General features: G+C 53.2%; 1 protein-coding gene across 7 annotated transcripts in view; it reads left to right on the top strand.

Annotated features, from left to right (window-relative positions):
* Positions 1 to 21,089, top strand: part of GSE1 (Gse1 coiled-coil protein) — a 151,986-nt gene that overhangs the window by 26,640 nt on the left and 104,257 nt on the right. For 4 of the 7 annotated variants that reach the window (XM_023558106.2, XM_023558102.2, XM_064273691.1 and 1 more), the window contains exon 1: positions 2,461 to 3,962. The exons of the other annotated variants lie outside the window; for them this stretch is intronic. In XM_023558106.2, the coding sequence (XP_023413874.2) occupies positions 3,926 to 3,962 (37 nt within the window). In that variant the 5' untranslated portion in view covers positions 2,461 to 3,925. Of the gene's footprint in view, positions 1 to 2,460; positions 3,963 to 21,089 lie in introns of those variants that run through there. 7 annotated transcript variants of the gene reach the window in all.

Raw genomic sequence — 21,089 nt, 5'->3', positions numbered from 1 at the left:
CACTAGAATCTTACAGCTCACCTCTTTCCCAAAGGTGTGGCAGAAAGCAATTAGGGTTGGGCCTGAGTATCCTCAGATAAATTGACACAGCCATACAAATACTTACTAGGGGAGATATTTGCCTTTGACAAGGAAGCAGAGATAAGCAGCTGCTCTGCCTCCTCTGTGTGGTCTTCTCTCTCCTCTACTGTGCCCACCAAGGCCCAGGCCCAAGGAACTTGCCCAGGCCCTGCCTTCCCTCTCCTCACTCAATTCCAGTCAAAGTGGAACCCTGAGTGGCTGTCCCCAGACGGTCTTGCATAAACACCAGGCCAGTTGGAACTCAGACTAGAGATTCCCATTCCCCAGGAGCTGGGGCTGTTCCTTCGCCACAGGTGGCCCCTAGAAGGCGTGCTTGTTTCTGGCACCGCTGTCCCCACTTTAGCAGGGGAAGGGGGGCACCCAGCAGATTGGGGAGCGCCCCTCCCTCTGTACCCTATGATTGGCCCATAATTACAGGTTTATTGCTTGTACAGCTATTGTGTAATGACATGTTTGCAAATTAATTTTTATGGCTCCTGCCATTAGCATATACAGTAGAGGAAGGTTTAGTATTAATTACTACTGTTGTTCACGTAATCCCGGAGAATTAAAAACCAATAAAAGAATGACAACAGAAACTGATAGTTTAGGGTCTTTTAAAAATAGTCTGTTTCCATTCCCACCCCACCCCCTAGAACCGAGATTTCCCGAGCTTGTGAGGGGTTAGGGTGGTGGGTCGCAGCTTACACTGGACAGTCCCTCGAGCCCAACCCACATGCCCCCCACTCGCAGAAGGGTGCAGTTTTTCGAGTATGCGGGAGATAAGCGGGTGATAAGTGGGTGGGTGGGTGGGTGGGTGGGTGGGGAGCTGCAGGAGCCCAGGCCAGGGGGGCAGCTGCTGGTTCCTGATCCCACCATGCCAAGCCGCTGCCTCTCTTGCAAGGCCGGCGGCGGGCGCAGGGGGAGGCTGAGCGCGCCACCACTCAGCCCCGGAAACAAAGGGCCGCCGCCGCCGAAGGCCGGGCGCGACCTCCGGGGTCAGCACGGGGCGGAGCGGCCAGATGCTGGCGGCGGGCGCGGGCGGCCCCGAGTGGCCGGTGTCCTCCAGGACAGCCACCTAGACGCCCTCCCCGGTGCCTGCGCGCGCTCGGTCGCCCGCCCGCGGTGGCAGGGAGGGGGCGCCAGGAGGGCGCAGGGGAGAACTGGGGAGATTAACCTCTGCTTCCCGCAACCGCTCCCCCTTCGCCCCCCGCTGTAGCCGGGCCGGCGGAAAAGGCAGCCGCCTGCGCGCGGTGCCCACCGAGCCGTTGGCGGCGGTGGGGAGGAGTGCCACCCCTCCTTAGCTCCATGCGCTCCACCCGGCCCACTTAAGAAGATTCTGGCGAGAAGGGCGGGGGGGGGGGCGGGTGTCAGAAGGCACGCCGGGTCCTTCAACTCCCCCGCTTTGCCTTCCTGAACTCTAGAGTATCATTCCGGGAGTTCAATTGCCATCTGAAGCCGCAGCGTTTAGCAGGGACCCCGGGGCTGCCGCTGGGGACCCCTGATTTACGCAGTGGCTGAAGAGCGTTGGCAGGAACCCAAGCGAGGCGTGACCGCGCGCCCCTCTTTTCTTCAAACCCACATGATTGTATCTGGGGTCAAAAGGTGACCTTTTGAGTGTCACCAAGTCGCGATTTCGGCTGGTTTTGCCACCGATGGGGCCCTTCAGAAGGCAAAAGGGCTTGAAAACAAATTGTCACACCAAGAGGCGGCTTTGCAGCCCATGCTGGAGGGGCCCTGGGTAAATGGATTCTGTCTCTTTAAAATCGCTGGGGCTGGACAGGGAGCACACAGGATGTGGTTTGGCGGCAGGGTTCTTTCCCCTCCGATTTGGGGAATTATCACATGGGGCCTTCTTGAGCTGGTGTGAAAGAGAGGCAGCGTGAGGTGGAGAGATACAGGCTCCAAGCTCGCTCACACGCTCTCTGTGCGGTTGATCGTTTTCTTAAACCAAATTAGCCAGGGCTCTCGTTACTATGGTGCAGCCGGGGCTCGCAGAATCCCAGTAATAGCATTTATTAGGTCTATTTGCCTGGAAGCATGCCTTCCTGGATCTGATAACGCACCGGTGCAGGAGAGTGTGGGAGATGGTATCAAGCATTTGATTACACTTGCAACAGGGATTTTTAAGAAGTGGGGTGGGGTGGGAAGAGAAGCCGCTTGCCTGCTGAGCCCCCCTCCGCCCGGCCAGCGTGTGCGTTTCCGCAGTCTCGCGTCGGTTGCACAAAGGGCGGCCGAGCGCCCCCCGGGCACAGCGCGGGGATCCTCCTCCCGGGCCAGGCGCGAGTGCACTCCCGGCTCCCGCAGCTGTCAGTTGAGGGTGGGGTGGGAGGGAGTGAGGGCGGGCGCGCTGAGGGCGGGCGGGAGCGCGGGCGGGCGGGCAGCCAGAGCGCGGAGTTGGGCAGCCCGAGGGGGGACCGGCGGCGCCCGCAGCAGCCCACTGTTTCCGAGCGGCTCCAGCTTTGGGGCCAAGGGAGCACCCTGCTGCCAGCAGCACGGTCCTCGGTGGGCAGTTGGGAGCCCGGTTCTACGCTCCGACCTCCGTCCGCATGGATCGGCGGCCCGGCCCAACGGCCGAGCTGGGGGAAGCTGGCAAGTGAAACTATTATTATCGCCCTGCGAAGCATGGAGCTCTCGGAAGATGCCGCGTAGAGACGGAAGGAGCCGCCGCCGCCGCCTGCAGCCGCCCGCCGCTGCGCCCCTACCCTTTCGCTTTCATTAGGGGAGACAAATCTGCTGTCAGGCAGCCAGCTTTCCAATTTACCGATAATGATTCTTGCATGAAAATTGATCGAGGGGCTCTCCACCGCCGTGCGCTCTCGCCTCCCAGCTCGGCTCCAGCCTCCTTCTGCCGGGCGCCGAACCCCCGCGAGTTCTTTCTCCTCCTTCCCCCACCCATTCTCTCTGAGTCAGTGGTGGGACGCCGGGCCAGGGAGATAACCAAAAAAAAGGGGGGGGGGCTGGTGGCGAGAGGGGGAGGGGAGCCGGCTCCTCCGCCTGCTTTCTCCTGCCCGAGACTTGTTTGCAGTCGCTGCCTCCTTTATTTACGAGAAGAAATCGCCCCCTCGGTACTTCTTGGCTGTTTGGGTATTAATTTTCTCCTCTCTCCTCTCCCGCTCGCCCCCTCCTCCTCTCCCCCATCCCCGCCCCTCCTCACCCAGTAGCTAAGGGGAAACGAAAACAAAGCCGATTTCTCCTTGGCAACAAGAGATACCCCCTCCCGCCGCCCCCCCTTCCTTTTTCCTTCTGGTTCTGAACGTGAAACCCTGTTGGAAACAGGTCTGTTGACCCTCGCCCTTGACATTCAAATGACTGAAAGGAGGAGAGATTGCTACTCTCACGTCTTGGGGGCTGCTTTTTTTTTTTTTTTTTCCTTCTTTCTCTCTTTCAAATGAGTAATCCCTGAAGATCTTAACCCCCAATTTCATCACCCTCACCTCCCCCCTTTATTTTTCTCTCGCTCCTCAGCGCTCTCCCGCCTGCTTCCCTCCGCCTTCCCCCCCCCCCCTTTTTTATTTGCATCTCAAGTCCAAAAGGCAGCAAATACACACGCGGCGAAGACACCGGGCAGCTGCGGAGGCCCCCGCCGCCCTTGGCCGTCAATTACCTCATTGTGGACCTGCCAGGGCCGAGGTGGCCCAAACTGCCCGGGAGCCGGCCAGAGAGACAGCCTTTTGATCATCTTGGGGGAAGGAAGACTCATTTTTTTTCGTCGCTCTTCGGATCGCTTTTCTGCCTTTATTTTATTGTTTTGGACATTTTTGCGCGCCGTGGCTTGGCCGGTGCTTCTTGTTTCCTTGCTGGATTTTCACATTTTTTTCCTTTTCCGTCCCTCTCTGACCACTATGGAATTCTAATTTAAATCATGTTTGGACTGAAGCCGCCTCTGTATTACTTACCAGGTAAGCGAGCTGTGCGCCTCCTCGGGTCCCGCGCGGTGCCGGCGCGCCCGAACCCCCGCCCCTCCCCCCCGACCTGACCCCCTCCGGCGCCCGCAGTCGGGGTGGGAGCCGTGGGTCCGCGCGGCTCTTTCGCTGCGGCCGAGTCTGCCGGGTGTGCGCTCCGTGCGCCGGGAGCCCCGCCATCCCCGCCGCGCCGCCGCCGGGGGTTGAGCGTCTCCTTTTGTCTGCCCGGAGTCGGCTCCGCGGCGGCGGCGGCGGCAGCGGCATTGGCAGCGGCGCGGCGAACGGCCCGGGCACTTAAGCCTCCAAGGCGAATTACGCACCGGTTGTGAAGTTACTTTCCTGCAGGCCGCCGACTCCCGTAGCACGCGCCCTCCTCCCCCAAGTCCTGGGGCTCCTTTTCCTCTCCCTCTAGCCAACCCCCTGGCGCGGTCTCTGCCCGCCCCCCTTCCTGCCTGGGATTCCCTGGAAGGTTTTGTTCCTGCCGAGGTCGGGGGAGGGGGCTGAGGAAGCTCGGGAGGGTTTTCGGCGTGGCTTCCTGTTTCCTTAACCTTCCTGCACGCTGACAGCAGCCTGCCCTGTGTGTAACTTTCTGTTTCGGGGCAAGTCGAGCTTTCAGCCAAAAGGGTGTGTGTTTGTTGGTGGGGGGAGAGGGCAATAGCAGGTTTGGAGAACTGCATCTGATTCCGCCCTACTGGGAATTCTAACTCTTAAAAAGAATGAAATGTAGGCTGAAGGGAAGCTGGTGAGCCTGGCGAGAGAGGGGGAGTCCGCGTTGATCCTTGGGGCCCTCCCCAGCTGGGTTGTCACCCCTCCTCCCTGTGCCCCCTGGGGTTGGGGAGTAAGTCACCCGGCCAGCGCTGCCGCCCCAGGTGGGGCCGCATGACCTACAGGTCAGGAAGGCTGTTCTGCTTGTGACCGCTTGTTCTAGGAATGAGCTGTTTTTATTTTCCCTCCCTGCCTTTGAGAGTTTACATTCCCTGGCCTTTGACACACAGTTATGATTGAAGCTGGGTGTCCTGGGTCTGAGGGTGGGGAGGTGCTGAGGTGGCCTGGGGAGGAGAGAAGTTCCTGATATTCTCATCTGAGGCTCTTAAAATTCTGTAGAAGCAGCTGTCCCATGGGTTTTTTTCTGAATTGTTATGCTGGGGTAGGGTGCACGTGGCTGGATGTTTGGCTTTTTTGTATTTTTTTCCTCCCTCTGTTCAGAAGACTGGTCAGTTTTGCTGAGGTTCCCAGCTGCCCTGGGTGGAGCTGGGGATGGGGGGCAGGGCAGTGGCCTGAACAGGGCTCAGCTCTGTTGGATGTGGTCACTGCTGCCTTGAACCAGGGCAAGTGTTTTAACCCAGCTAATGGAGCAAGTTCCATAAAGGCAGGCAGGGTTACCCGTCAGCTCAACCAGTTTAGGAAAAAAAAAAAAAAAAGTAGTAAAGGTTTCTTGGGTCCCTGGGAAACACATGCATTTACTCTTGTTGAGGGTCTTTGTGACTGTCTTGGTTCCCCAGTCCTTCCCGGTAACTGACAAGGTCTGTCTCATGCTCAGTGGCGTACCATTTTTGGAGGAAGAATATTTTTCAGGCTCTTCAGGGCATTCTTGATCTCTTTTTGCTCCCCTGCCTGACATGCAAATCAGAACATCAAGCATGGCTTTTGGCCTCCCTCCTTACTTCCCTGAACAAGATCTGATCCAAATTAGAACCGGGAATCCCCAGTTTACAAAGGGTTGTGTTCTAACCAAGGGCAGGCAGTCCTTTGGAGCCAAGCGCTCAACAACCACCCCCCCACCCCCCACCCGCCACCCCCCCACCCCCGCTCCCAATAGGAGGAAACATGATGAATGAGCACTGGCCTAGTGAAAAGAACAGGGGCTCTTTTAACCCAGGACATAGCTGAGACACTCCCGCCATAGCTGCTGTGTTCTTGACCTCCCTCCTTGGGCTGCAAGCTGCAGGAAGCAGGACACTGCTTTCCTCTTTGTATCCAGCGCCTCCCCTAGAGCCTCCTAGACGCTCTGTAAACGCTTGTGGCAAGCATGAATCTTCTTAAATACAGGGCGTCTCAAAAGCACAGGTGTTTGTAATCTACACCCCACTTCACCTGCCATTGGGTGGCTGCTGGCGCGTACTTACTCATCGGGTGACCGATTTTCTGTTTACTCAGGAGCCTCCAAAAGGAGAGGAGGAAGTGTCAAGCTAGGAAATTCAAAGCAATTATGGGGAATCAATCAGCCCAGGTCAGGTAATGCCCTCAGTGACCAGGGCTGTGAGTGCCGCCAGGCTGGGCTGCAAGGAGAGCAGGAGAGGTGGATGGTGGGGATGACTGGGCATGAGGACATTTTAGATGGGACCAGATAGCCCACACATCATAGCTTTGGATGCTTTTATTCCCCTACTAGGGTTTTACACTTTGTATCGTTTTGGTGTAATGTCAGTACGGAGGTTCAGCAGGGGAGAGAAGTGGTGGTTAAGGGGTGGCCTTCTGGTCGGTCCCTCATCTTAGAGTAATAGAGATCCTAGTCACGGTGGTGGTAGTAGTGATCTAAGTCTCAGGAGCACCGTCAGGCACTGTTTTCAGGGCCTTGTCTGGAGTCGTTCCAGTAAATCTCATAGCCACCCTCTGAGATAGGCATGGTGTCCACCCATTTCACAGATGAAGAAGGTGAGGCCAGGAGGGCCAAAGCAATTTGCCTAGCTAGGAAGCATGGTGCTGGGACATGGAGCCGGTGGCAGCCCCCACTGTACTTGACCAGCCTGACACTTGGGTGTCCCCAAGCCTCTCTGTCTCCATAGCCAGATCCTGTCTCTGTCTCTGTCACTGCAGGGAGCAAGGGCCCAGAACCTGTCTGCCCAGCCATTACCCCGGGGGGCAGTTAACCCAGTTAACCGTCAGGCGCTGGCATCAGGCACTGGTTCCTCCTGTTTGGCAGGTGAGAGACTGAAGCAGTGCTAGAGACCCGGTAGGAAACCAGTATAGGCTTGAGGGCCAGCTCTGCTACTGCCTAGCTGTAACCTTGGGCAGGTGACTTCAGCTCTCTGGACCTCAGTTTTCCAATTTTCCTATCTGTAAAATGGGCAGATCTGCTGCAAAGGACCTCTTTAAAGCATTGAAAAGCAAAGCTGTCACCTTAAAGACTAAGGTGTGCCCGACCCAAGCCATGGTATTGTCAGTTGCATCATATGCATGTATAAGTTGGACAATGACTAAGGAAGACAGAAGAATTGACACCTTTGAATTATCGTGTTCGCGAAGAATATTGAATATACTATGGACTGCCAAAAAAATGAACAAATCTGTCTCGGAAGAAGTGCAACCAGAATGCTCCTTAGGAGCAAGGATGGCGAGGCTGCGTCTTACATACTTTGGACATGTCAGGAGAGATCAGTCCCTGCAGAAGGACTTCATGCTTGGTAATATAGAGGGACAACAGAAAAGAAGAAGACCCTCATTGAGATGGATTGACACAGTGGCTGCAACAGTGGGCTCAAGTATAACAACAATTGTGGGCATGGCGCAGGACCGGGCAGTGTTTCAGTTCTGTTGTACATGGGGTCACTGTGAGTCAGGACCTACTCGAGGGAACCTAACAACAACAACAAAATGGGATCTATAATAGCATCAATCTCAGTATTTGTGTAAGGCAGGGGTCTGCAATCTAAAGCCTGCAGGTGGGTGGCCCGTACTTGTAAATACAGTTTTATCAGGACACAGCCACACCATTTTGTGTAAGGCTGTCTGTGGCTGCTTTGGCCCTGCAGGTGCAGAGTTGAGTAGTTGAGACAGGGACCGCATGGCCAGCCCAGTCTAAAACATTTCGTCTCTGGCCCCTTACAAGAAAGTGTTTGCTGACCCCTGTGTATGGGCTTAAATGAGCTAATCCTGATAAGGCCCTGAGCACAGTGCCTGGGAGGAGGTGAATGCTTTTAGCAAGTAATAGCTATAATTATTATGATGACTTTGCTATTGCCTTGTTATTATTAAGGTGGAATTATTTGCAGAATATCACAAAACAGCTTTTTAGTGGTAGAGTCAGGACTTGAACTTGCGTCTTTGGATGGGACCTCTTGCTTCATGGTGTAGTGTCTCCCCTCTGCATTCAGTGGTGGAAGGCAGGGAGAGGATGGTATTCGGCCGGAGGACACTTCATATGCTGGGTGGGTGGGCACAAGGGCGAGAAGGGAGCTGGGTGCTGGTGGGTGGGGTCTCTGCCTTCAGTTTGGGGAAGGGAGGAGCCTGAGCTTGCTTCCATCATTCATTAAATAATGCTGGTCCCGCCTCAGATTTCCTTCTCGGGAATACACACCCAGTTACTCTGTTTTCTGAACTATGAGCTCCACGCAGGCAGGTCTGTGTGTTGTTCATGCCCGGCTCAGTGCCAGGCCAGTAATAACCGTAATAAAAGTGAGGGCATATACTCCAAGGAGCCCTGGAAGTGCAGTGGTTAAAGAGCTTTGCTACTAACCAGTAGGTCAGCAGTTTGAACCTACCAGCCGCTCCTTGGAAACCCTATGGGGCAGTTCTACTTTGTCCTGTGGGGTCGCTGTGAGTCAGAATTGATTCAAGAGCAACAGGTTATAACCCAAAGAATTGAAACAGGCGCTCAAACAAATAGATGTACACACGTGTTCGTAGCAGCACTATTCACAGTAGTCAAAAGGTAGAAACAACCCAAATGCCCATCGGTGGATGAATGGACAAACACAACGTGGTCCATCCATAGAGTGAAATATTACTTAGCCGTAAAAAGGAGTGAAGTTGTGAAACGTGCTACAACGTGTATCAAAGATATGCTGAGGGAAGAAGCCAGACACTAAAGGCCACACGTTGTATTATTGCACTGATACGAAATGTCCAGAAAAGGCAAATCGGTAGGGACAGAAAGTAGATCAGTGGTAGCCAGGGGCTGGAGGAGGGGAAGTGGAGGGTGACTGCTTTGTGGGTGTGGGGTTTTTGGGGGAGGATGATGAGAATGTTCTGGAACTAGATAGAGGTGGTGAATGTACAACGCTGTGAATGACCTAAATGCCACTGGCTTGTTCATTTTAAAATGGATGTGGAGTTTCACCTCAAATAAAAATAAGAAGAGGAAGAGGCTGAAGCTGCTGCTTATACAGCGCCCACCCCGTGCCAGGCAGGGTGCTAAGTGCTTGTATGAGCTCATTTAACTTGTTTGACAGCCCAGGAAACTGAGCCCCAGAGAACTTGAGATCATCCTGAGAGGTTGAGGTCACCCAGGCAGAAAGTGGCCCGGCTGGGCCCTGACCCCAGGCAGTCTGGCTCCAGAGGCCCTGCTTAATAAATATTTGTTGAACTCGGAGGAGGGGAGAGAGTTGGCAATTGGTGTGGAGGTGGCGCCCTGCCGGCCCCTTATCTCGTTCCTGGCATTTGTGGAGGGACTGACTTTTCAGCTGTCAGTTGACCCCACCCTGGCCCCACACTGAACTCCTGTTGACCCCCGCCTCCCCTTGGTTCACCGTCCACTGCTGGGAAGGACCTTCCAGTGAGAGGAAACTGAGGCCCAGAGAGGCCGGACTTGGCCCAGAGCCCTGAATAGTGCTGGTGGCTGCCCTTGGAGAGCCCCAGCCCCGTCCCTCCCTGCCTAGCTCCCTCCTGAGCTGTTAAGAACACGCTTCTTGGAGGAGCTGGGCAGGCCTGGCCTGGGCCACTCTGAACAGCCTTTGAAGTGTTTGCAAGCAACTTGGGCTCTTCTGCTGAGAGCTGTGCTGCCAAGAAGTGAAGCTAGGCCCAGCAGCCTTTAGGGAGCTACTTGGTTTTTTTTTCCCATCCACCAAAACTGCTTCCAGAAAAGCCCAGTCTGAAGCTGGTTTGCTCTCTCCACAGGCCCACTAGGATTGGGGGAAGGGGCTGGAGCTAGGCCGTTGACCTCCAGCTGTTGGCTCCAATTACCCAGGCAGAAGGGCACTGTCCTCGGAGCTGAAGTTGGGGGTGCCCGTGGGTACCAGCTACACCCAACTGATGTCCAGCCTCGGGTTTGTTGTGGGAAGCTGTCGGGTTATAAGTAAACCAATAGCTTTGGGGAGGGCTCCGGAACCAGCCAAGGCCTGCTCTGGGGGCAGATCGGACCTAATGGGCTCTGAGTCAGATAAAAGGAAAACATTGCTATTTTAGTGGTGATTGAGAAAGCTGCTTATTTACAGCTCAGAAACTCAGCAGGGACAAGCATTGCGGCTCCCATCTCCTACTTGCCAGGCAGTCACTAATTAATCTTCTGATACCCCTGAGAAATGGGGAGGGGCCGCCATCTCCATCTGCTGGCTGGGAAAGCCAGGGGCCCTTTTGTCCCAGCTGTGGCCCAGCCCTTCTCTGAGGGGCCCCGGGCTGGTTCCCACCCCCCTCCTCCCCGCTCAATTTGGTTCTCATTAAGGTTTTTTCTTGCTTAATCGTGTTGTTCTTACTCCCTGGGTGGGAATCTGATAGGAACCCCACTTAATTCCATCGCTTCTTATCTTCTTGACTTTGGAGGCCACAGAAGTTTCTTTTGAACTCGAGAGCGCGTGGTCATTATGGTACCTGGACGCCTGCCTGGTAGTGAGGCAGGAATGGCTCTTCCTTCTAGGCAGGAGGAAGTGGAGGCTTGCAGGGGAGTCTTGCCAGGGCCACACAGCTACCCAGGACAGAGCCAGCAGTGGGATGAAGTATCTAGACTTGGGCCTCTCCTCCAAGCCCCGTGTTCCATCCCTGCTTGTCCATTTTTCCCTGGATGTGTGTGACCAGAGCAGCCATGCTGGGCTGACTCCTCTCCCATGTGGAGTCATCTGGTCTACCTGGACCATCTGGTCAACCCTGGACTTTTGCAGCTAAGAAAACAGAGGTCAGGAGACCTTCAGGACTCGCTGACTTCCAGTTCTTATCAACAACCCTCAGAGAGATTGAGTTGGTAGACGGGGCCTCTTCATCTGCTAGGGCAGGTCCTATCACACTGCATTGTTGTTAGTTGCCATCGATAGATGCCTACTCACAGTGGCCCCACATGTGCAGAGTAGAACGGCTCCATGAGGTTTTCAAGGCTGTGACCTTTCAGAAGCAGATCGCCAGGCCTGTCTTCCAAGCTGCCTCTGGGTGGATTCGAACCGCCGACCTTTCAGTTAGTAGTTCAGCGCTTAACTATTGTACCACCCCCGGGGACACCCGGTCTTTCTGTACTTTGCATTAAAAATATATGTGCTAGGCTTTTATAACCGTAAAGCTGCCTTTCGAAAAGGGATGGAGAAACCCCTCTTCAGCAAAGCCATTTCTCGTCCATATTTGGAAGTGTTTCTCCTTGGTGGTCTGGCTACACAATCAGCAGAAATTTTGGAGCTGTGGGGGGGTGGGGTGAGGAGGTGGGGGACCGCATTGAAGGGAAAAGGGAACTTGGGGGTGAGGGAATAAAAATAGATACGGTGCTTTTTTTTTTTTTAAGAGCTCCATATAGATTTAAAGTCCTTTTGTTAATTTAGGAACATAAAACCGTGTGATGTATAGCTTGGTTTGCTCGTAAAATTACTAAGTGTGGCATATTTAGAGCTGTGAAAGCTTGGGGTAAAAGGGAAAAAAATCAGCGAGCATTTTTTTTTACAAGTCTTTGGGGGAAAATGTATTTTTCCGGCTTTTCAGACCAAAGCCCAGCCCTTCCCAGTTAGTATTTGCCCTCAGCTCCAGTTACAGCTGTGCCAAAGGTAGGTTTGACGTAAGCCAGTCCCAGCTCTCCCCCCCAGAGGCAGAGCCCACTGGTCTTGGACCCCAAGCCCCACTGGAAGCCTGCGGCTTGGAGGATCTGGGCCTGCCCTGGCCTCCTCCAGCTTCCCCTGCCTGCCTGAAGTGGACAGGAAACACCTCTGACCAGGCCTGGACTGCTGCCTAGTGGGCATTTGGCCACTTGCTCCATGGTCTGCAGGGTCGGGAAGTCACGGCCTGCTGTACTGGAAAGGGCCTCTGAGATCGGATGGCCCGGGCCCTCCCCTGTCTCTATGTGGTGGTCTCTTAGGTGTCTCCCTGCTAAACAGCCAGCTCAGCGTGGGTGTGTGTTGGGCCCTGCCCTCAATGTCAGTCAGTGCCATGTTAGAATATTGCTTTTCATGCTGAACTGAAATCTGCAGGGCCTTCGGCCTAGTTCTATCCTTTGGGAACACAGAACAAATCTGTTACCTCTAAGCATTATCCCAGTGGTCCCCACCTCAGCTGGGCAAGGTTTGCCCTGTGTGCTAGACACTGTGCTGGAGAGGCAACCTTGGTGGGTGTCTTCTCCTCAAGTTGCTTAAGAAACCAGAGAGGGAGCAAGATGAGTGAGGGTGGAGAGTGCTGGAGTCTCCAAGGATCCTCCTGGTGGAGAAAATCCAGAGAGGCTTCCTGGAAGAAGTGGCATTGGAGGCAGGCCTTGGAAGTGAGGAGCTCAGAGCAGATAAGGGTGGGTGAAGGATGCTATCCCCATGAGGAGGGATGGTCGTGAACAAGAATGGGGAAGCTGTTGTTAAAATATTAAGCACATCGAGTTCACGTCAGACATGCCCAGAGTTGGGCGCTGGGTGGTCCCTGCCTTCTTGGTGGTGGCGATTTGGGGTTTGGAATTGAGTAATCTGGGGTGACAAATGTTGGTGCGGGGAGGGGGAGTGTAGAATTTTCTAGGAGCCCAGAGGTGGCAGCTTGGGGTGGAGGGTGGAGGCAGTGTCCAAGAAGGCCATGGAGAGGTGGTGACATTGGAGCTGGCCTTTCTGCTCACCCCTGCTGGAGATTTGGCAGGGAAGGCCACCATGCTGGCCCTGCTTCCTTGCAGTGCCCTCCAGTGGCAGGTCTCTGAAGCCTGTGTCCATCCCCCAAAGAGGCAGCAGGGCCCCTTGAGGAAGCTGAGGGTCCTGGGCACGAGGAAGACTAGGAAAGCGAATGGTGGGATGGGGCCCAATGTAGGGGCCTTGCCCCGTACCCGGTACTGTGGGCTGTGGACTTGGGCCCCCTCTTTGCTCTGTCCCTAGTTGCCAGACCCCGGGGGGCTGAGGAGGGCATTAGGGCCAATTCTGGCCCTCAGCTGGGAGCAGATGGCACAGCTTTAGAGAAGGTCAAGCACAGTGCCTGGTGGGAAGCAGAGGTAACCCCAGCGGGCTGGGCCAAGCCCCCGGGAGAAGGAACCTTCACAATCTGGGCCCCCAGAAACGGCAGGATTTTGACGTCTGGCCAAAGAATAGTTTTGGGGAGAGTATGGCAAGGGGTGGAGAGGTGGGGAAGAAGTGCAGTGGGAAATGACACGGGGAGGGGGTTGGAGCCACCTTTTAGGGGGTCATCAATGTCATAGATCCATGGCATATGAACTTGATTCTGAAAGTGGGAGAGGGTTGAGGCTTTTAAGCAGCAAAGTTCATTGATTCAACTCGTGGTTGTCATGTGCCAGGCCCTGGTCCAGGGAGATGGAGGTGCAGGGAGACACCTCCAAGGGCTGTGCCCTCATGGAGCACCCATTTTAGAAATGAGCATGTGACGGTGTGTGCCGTGATTCCAATTCTGGAGAAAAGGGACTCAGAGGGTAGGGGCAGCTGAGGGTGGATAGGGGCTGTTTTATGCTGGGTGGCCAGAGACCAGACAGAGGGAGGCGCCAGCCAGTAGAAACTTGAGGGAAAGTGTCCAGGCAGAAGGTCAAGCAGGCAAAGGCCCCAGGGCTCTGAAGCTGTCCCTGTGGCTGTGAGGGAAGGGGGATGTGAGGCATGGGGAGGGGGCAGGACAAGGAGGTGGGAGAGGTTGGGAGAGGAGGGGCATGGCATGACCTGATCTTCAGCAGCGGGGTGGGTGGGGGGTAGGGGAAGCAGCGGCGGCAGGTAGATTTATAGGCAGCTTAGGAGGGCTACAAGGAGCCCTGGTGGCACAGTGCTTAAGTGCTTGACTGCTAATCGAAAGGTTGGCAATTCAAACCCACCAGCCGCACCATAGGAGAAAGATGTGGCAGTCTGCTTCTGTAAAGATCACAGCCTTAGAAACCCTATTGGACAGCTCTGCTCTGTCCTGTAGGGTTGCTGTGAGTTAGAATTGACTTAACAGCAATGGGTTTGGTGTTTTGGTTTAGGGTGGGGGATTGCAGGGAGACCATCCTCAAGTTGCTTAAGGAACAGAGAGAGAGTGAGATGAGTGAGGGTGGAGAGCACTGGACTCTCCAGGGAGTCCCTGGTGGAGGAAACCCAGGAAGGCTTCCTGGAGGAGTGGGCCATGGAAGTGAGATGCTCAGAGGGGCTAAACGTGGGTAACTGCATCTCCACCTGCCTGGACCAGTGCCTGGCTCATTGCAAACATATGTTGAATAAATAAATGAAATTTGCTGCTTTCTAAGCTCCTTCCCAGTTACTACAGACTCATTAGCCTACGAGATCATGGCAAAGGTCCAGGTGCGAGAGGCCAGGCGGTAGCCTGGGCTGGCTGGGCTCACCGCATGGGGGCAGTAAGAGGGGTGGGGACTGGGTGGTAGAGTGTCTGGGTGTAAAAAATGACATGGAGGCAGTGTTTGACTTCCTCTAACTTCAGGAAGGGGAAGGAGAATCGAGATCAATAGCCCAAGGCTGATGCTGATTCCTGTGAGGCAGAGGTCAGACTTCCGTCCTCTCTCCAGCGTTTTTAACAATTCTGACACCAACCGTCCCTCCCGTGGCACTCTCTACTTCTCTGCTGGGTTCCGTAACTTGTTGCAGTGGCCACACAGAACTCACAGACCATACTCAGGATTATGGGGTTTATTAGGGAAGTAACAGATTACAATTTAGGATCAGAAACAACTCAGGATACAGTACTTCGACCAGGACAGCCTCTTTTCAGCCGTGCCTACAGGCACATCTCTCTCTGGCCCTTGGCCTCTTGGCTTGGCCTCTGCTCTGCTGGGGCAAGTGTTACAAAGCTCTTTAGCTCTGCCAGTAAGTGCCCAGAGGCACCCCACTCTGTCAGCAAGCCTCAAGCCCGAAGGCGCTCAACTTTCTCACTTCGTGGGCTGGGAAGCCCACCATGCTATCTCCTGCCGGTCTCCTGGTTCTGCTGCCCCTGTTGTCACCATTTCTCTGCCACTGCTTCTCACTGTCTGCAGTGTTGCAGCTCTCCCTCTCTGTCCTGTACTGCTGCCTCTCTGTCTTCTATGTTACAGCTCTTCTCTCTCTTTCTCCCTCTGTGTCTCCCTTTAAGCCTAGCAGGGTGGCAAAACTAACCAATCCCCTCATTAGGGTTCCATACACATTATTTGCATTGTCCTACCCCACAAGGGTGCCATACACCTTATTTACATTATTAGAAAGCTGTCCAATCCCCTTGATGGGCCACAAACACCTCATTTGCATAGCTCCCACCCAGTCATTTGGTGAGAGTTACAAAGACTGTGGCTAGAAGGGCCATATTAAGTAATTTACTACACCATGCTGGATCACATCCATTTCAGGAAAACAGCGGGTGTGGAGGCAGGCGGTCAGCAGAGGAGGAGAAATGAGGTCCTCTGGGAGGAGAGGTGAGGCGGGGGCTTCTGAGTTGGGGTTTCTGAGGCAATGCACGAGTGGTGGAGGCTGAGCATGGCAAACACTCAGTGGTTCTCAGACAGGGTCCCCTGACCAGCAGTATCAGTGTCACCTGAGAGCCTGTTACAATGGCAGATTCTCGGAAACTACCCCTCCCCCCGGACCTACTGAGTCAGAAACTCTGAGGTGGGGGTCTGAAGCCTTCCAGGGTGTCCTGGTGCACTTCAGTGTGAGAACAGGTCTAACTGTTGACCCGACTCCAGAAATCAAGCTGTGGTGCTAGAGTCAGCAAGAAGTTTGAGAATGGGGTGCAGGCCAGACAGTACTCCCCAAGAGGAGTTCTAGGTGCACCACAGAGCATGCGTGTGAGCTGCTTGAGGCCTGTTACCGGGTATGAGAAGAGCAGGAAGGCCCTTGAGAAAGGGGCACATCGGGCATGGGGGAGAACCCTAGGAAGAGGTGGGCGGTGGCCAAGGGGTGGATCCCAGCGTTTGAGGTCCTCGCAGGGGCTGCATGGTGGTCCTTGCCAGGCTTACCGTCAACAGTCTTCTGCGGTGCTGGCTAAGGGCAAGGAGGCTAGAGCACTGGGCTTGACTCTGCCTCTACTCCTACTGGCTATGTGACTCTGGCCAGGTTAGTCACCCTCTCTGGTTTTCCATTTCCTTGTCTATAAAATAGGGCCCATGGTAGTGCCTGTCTCAGAGGGTTCTTATGAGGCTTCCGTGAGTTCGTACATGGGAAACACGTACCAAGAGCTATAGAACCGTTAGGCTCGACTGTGTTTGTGTTAATAGTTACCAGCTGTGTGCTTGGTGTGGCCCGAGTCTTGGAATCCAGGCTGGCATCAGAGAAGAGGGCTCTTTCGAGAGTCCTGTCCGAGGGGTTTTTGGCAGAGGTGGTGGTCAGGGCAGAGAGGGGGTTGCCCAAGCCCCCTCCCCCTCCCCAGGCTTGGCAGACTAACGAGAACTTTGAGCCACGTTGCTCAGACGTCTTGAAGATGGCTGTTAGCCAGTGCAGCCCTGCACAGCTCCATGACCACAAGATGGCAAGTCCTAAATAAGTAAAAAAGAAATGGAATCACCTAGTTTGCGTCGTTCTGGCCCTTTTCCCACTGACCCTGCTTCAGAAAGGCCGGTGTCTTAGTTATCTAGTGCTGCTATAACAGAAAAACCGCAAGTGGGTGGCTTTGACAAACAAATTTATTTCTTCACAGTTTAGGAGGGGAGAAGTCCTAATTCAGGCTGCTGGCTCTAGGGGAAGGTTTTCCCTCTCTATGGACTCTGGAGGAAGGTCCTTGTCTCTTTGAGCTTCTGTTCCAGGGTGATCTTCATGTGGCTTGGCATCTCTCTTTCCCCCATCTCTGCTTTTTTGTTTAATCTCTTTTTTATCTCAAAAGAGATTGACTCAAGAACACCCTTCACTAATCCTGTCTTATTAACATAATAAAGACAACCCATTCCCAGATGGAATTATAACCACAGGATAGAGGTTAGGATTTACAACACATGTTTTGGGGGAACACAGTTCAGTCCGTAACATTCTACCCTCTGGCCCACTAGAAGTCGTGCCCTTGCCACATGCAAAACACATCATCCCCAAAGTCTTAAATCAGCTCCAAGTTCTCATCTTCCGGATCAAAATCTCATCTTCTGGATCATCTAAATCAAATACGGGTGAGACTTTACGTGTATTCTATCCTAAAAATTCCTCTTCATGTGTGAACGTCTGAAATCTAGACTACAAATGATCTGTTTCCAAAGTACAATGGTGGAACAGGCACAAGGTACACATTTCCATTATAAATGAGAGAAACTGGGGGGAAAGAAGGGATATTGGGCATCAAGCAAGTCCAAAACCCAGCAGAACAATTTACATTAGCTCTCAAGGCCTGAAAATAATCCTCAATTCTTTGCGACCATCTGGGCAATGACCCTGCCCTCCATACTCTGGGTGTTGGCCATGCCCTCTGGATTCTGGGTGGTGGCCCCTCGGCCCTGGGCTTCAGCTCTACCTTCCAGGCCCGCTGGGATGGCAATTCTTCTCCCTTGGCTTTGGGCAGCCCCATTCTCCTAGTCCATCTGAGTGGCAACCCTACCCCCTCAACCCTGTCAGGCCCTGTTCTTCTGCCCCTTGGGCATGGAAGCCCCACCCCTCACCTTTGAGTGGCAGCCCCATCCCCGTGGAACACCTTAACAGCAGCCCCACACTCTGGAACCGAGTTGGTGAAGATCTGAGTCTTTGAAACCTAAGAGGCTGCGACCCCATCCTTTGAAATCCAGGAGACCCTGCTCCCACCCTTTGAAACTAAGAAGGCCCTGCTTCCTATGCTCCTTCCAACAGTTCTGTTGATGTCTGAGCTGTTCCAGGGATGGTCCTTTTCTTTTCTTGGTGGACAACAGACATAGAGCTCCTTTGGCCTGTTTCCTGCCAGTAGAATTCTAAGAGGCAGACAGTCGTCTTTCCTTTCATCCTGTCTCCGACCCCTTCTGTCTGAGCTGATGGGTTTTCTGCTGTGGTAGTTGGTTAGATCCGTCAATCACAGACTTAATCTCTTCAACAAAAGATGGTGAAGCCACATCCTTGGTCCTAAGGACGCGTGTCCTTAGTTTCTACAACAGAATTTTCCATATCTTTTAGTTTTGTCTTCATTTTGCACAGTTCATTTTATTTTATTTATTTATTTTTTTTCATAACTTTTATTAAGCTTCAAGTGAACGTTTACAAATCCAATCAGTCTGTCACATATAAGTTTACATACATCTCACTCCCTACTCCCACTTGCTCTCCCCCTCTTGAGTCAGCCCTTTCAGTCTCTCCTTTCTTGACAATTTTGCCGGCTTCCCTCTCTCTCTATCCTCCCATCCCCCCTCCAGACAAGAGTTGCCAACACAATCTCAAGTGTCCACCTGATATAATTAGCTCACTCTTCATCAGCCTCTCTCTCCGACCCGTTGACCAGTCCCTTTCATGTCTGATGAGTTGTCTTCGGGGATGGTTCCTGTCCTGTGCCAACAGAAGGTCTGGGGAGCATGGCCGCCGGGATTCCTCTAGTCTCAGTCAGACCATTAAGTTTGGTCTTTTTATGAGAATTTGGGGTCTGTATCCCACTGATCTCCTGCTCCCTCAGGGGTCCTCTGCTGTGCTCCCTGTCAGGGCAGTCATCGATTGTGGCCGGGCACCAACTAGTTCTTCTGGTCTCAGGATAATGTAGATCTCTGATTCATGTGGCCTGCACAGTTCATTTTTAAGTCTAGCTCTTTCCTCTCACATTTTACTATAAGTGGCAAGGAGAAATGGCATGGCCCCTTTAAGATCTTGCTTAGAAATCTCATCAGCCAGATGTCCAAGTTCATCACTTACAAGTTCTACCTTCTACCAAACATGTGAATGTAATTCAGACAAGTTCTTTGCCACTGCATAAAAAACATCACCTTCCTCCATTGGCCTATCGCTTGTTCATCATTCTCTTTTAAAGCCTCACCAGAAGCACATTCAACGTCCGTATTTCTAGCAACATTCTGTTGCTGGTGCCATATGTATTCTGTAAGATGACAGAGACTTTCTTTGTAGCTCTCACCAGTTGTTTTTGACATCCATAATTCTACCAACGATCTCTTCAAGGCAATCTAGGCTTTACTACTAGGTGCCTTAAAACTCTTCCAGCTTCAACCCATTACCCAATTCGAAAACCACTTCCCCGTTGTAGGTATTTGTTAGAGCAGCACCCCAGCTTCTTGGTGCCAAATTCTGTCTTAGTTATCTAGTGCTTCTTTAACAGAAATACCACAAGTGGTTGGCTTTAACAAGCAAATTTATTTCCTCACAGTTTAGGAGGCTAGAAGTCCAAATTCAGGGTGCTGGCTCTAGGGGAAGGCTTTCACTCTCTGTGGGCTCTGGAGGAAAGTCCTTGTCTCTTCGAGCTTCTATTCCAGGGTGATCTTCATGTGGCTTGGCATCTATCTTCCCCCCATCTCTGCTTTTATATCTCAAAAGAGATTGACTCAAGAATACCCTACACTAATCCTGTCTTATTAACATAACAATGACAACTCATTTCCAAGTGGGATTATAACCACAGGCATAGATGTTAGGATTTACAACAGATATAGAGGGTCATCGAAAACCATGAGATAGGTTGACACAGTGTCTGCAGCAATGGGGTCAAACAACAACCATTGTGAGGATGGCACAGGACCGGGCAGTGTTTTGTTCTGTTGTACATGGGGTTGCTATGAGTCGGAACAAACTCAACTCCACCTAACAACATTTTGGGGGGCCATAATTCAATCCATTACAGCTGGCTTGGGTGAGCCCCAGACCCTAAGTCTCATCGGTGGAGGGTGGCATTGGCCAGCCCCATCGTCTATGAAGAATCTCACTTTTCTGAACTTGCTCTTCAACCTCCCACCCCAAAACTCACCGAGACCCTTGGGACCTTTGAGCAAGTGCCAAACCCAGCAGCCCGAGCCCCTGGGCGAGCGACACCCTGTCTCCAATCACTGGGGATTTCTTTGAACCTGCCCCGCCACTGATCCCAACACTACCCACCCCCCTTGTCACTCTTTTCCTATAATTCTTTTAGGATTAGCTTTCAGACCTCCTCGCCAGGCCTAACTTCTGTTGTCTTGGTAACTGTGTCAACCGTTTGCTGGTTTCCCGTGATTATCTGACAAGAGAAAGGGGGGCAGGCAGGGAACATAAAAGAAGGGGAGGAGGAGATAATGCCTGAGTCTTAATTGAACTCACTGTGGAGGGGCCCAGCAGGACAGAGGCAAGAGGGATGGGGCGAGGCCAAGCAGGGCCAACAGCTGCATAGGGGCATGCGGTTCACACAGGCTTCTAACTGCTCTTGGAACTTGTGTCAAAAGTATCATCAGCCTTGTTCTTAGATCTGAAGGGGCAAGGGATGAAGGTGTCACTCTCCCACCTACTTCCCTTTTGGGAGGTTTTACTCACAGGCAAATTTCAGACCATCTCTACTTTAGCACTAACCACAGGATGCAGGCCCTGGATAGGTCACATCAATTGCTAGGGGGCTGGTGGGAGGATTCAGAGGGGACTGGGACATTCTAGGATTGAGGGAGACTTCATGGGCACATGTGTGGTCATAAAACAACATCGTGTTACGATGCTCACAGCATCAGGGATTCACAAAGCACACCATGGTGAGGCATGGCTTGTCTCTGCTCCACGATGTTGGAGGCCAGAGGTGACTTGGTGGCTGGGTTTGCAGTCTTCTGAAGGCTTGTTTCACTCTCATATCTGGTAGGTGATACTGGCTGTTGGCCGGACCCTCAGCTGGGGCTCTTAGTCCGAGCACCTACCTGTGGCTTCTCCATGTGGCTTGGGCTTCCTCACAACATGGCAGCCTCAGGGAAGCCATATTTCTTATGTGGTAGCTTAGGGCTCCAAAGGCCTTTTATGACCTAGCCTGGGAAGTCATAGATCGTCACTCATGCCACATTCCATTGGGTACAAATGAAGGACAATCCCATTCCGATTCATGGGGAGGGGGAAGCATTAGGCTCCGCCTCTTGACGAGGGAGTGGCAAGCTTCTCAGAGAGCAGGTGGGGTGGCAGATGTTGTTGGTGTTGCCTTTTTGGAAAATACAGTCTGCCACATATGCTCCACCCATGGAGTTTTCATTTCCACATAGGTGGT

This window comes from Loxodonta africana, chromosome 21, assembly GCF_030014295.1.
Source record: "Loxodonta africana isolate mLoxAfr1 chromosome 21, mLoxAfr1.hap2, whole genome shotgun sequence".
NCBI classification, from domain to species: Eukaryota; Metazoa; Chordata; class Mammalia; order Proboscidea; family Elephantidae; genus Loxodonta; species Loxodonta africana.
This window is presented reverse-complemented; position numbering and strand designations above follow the sequence as displayed.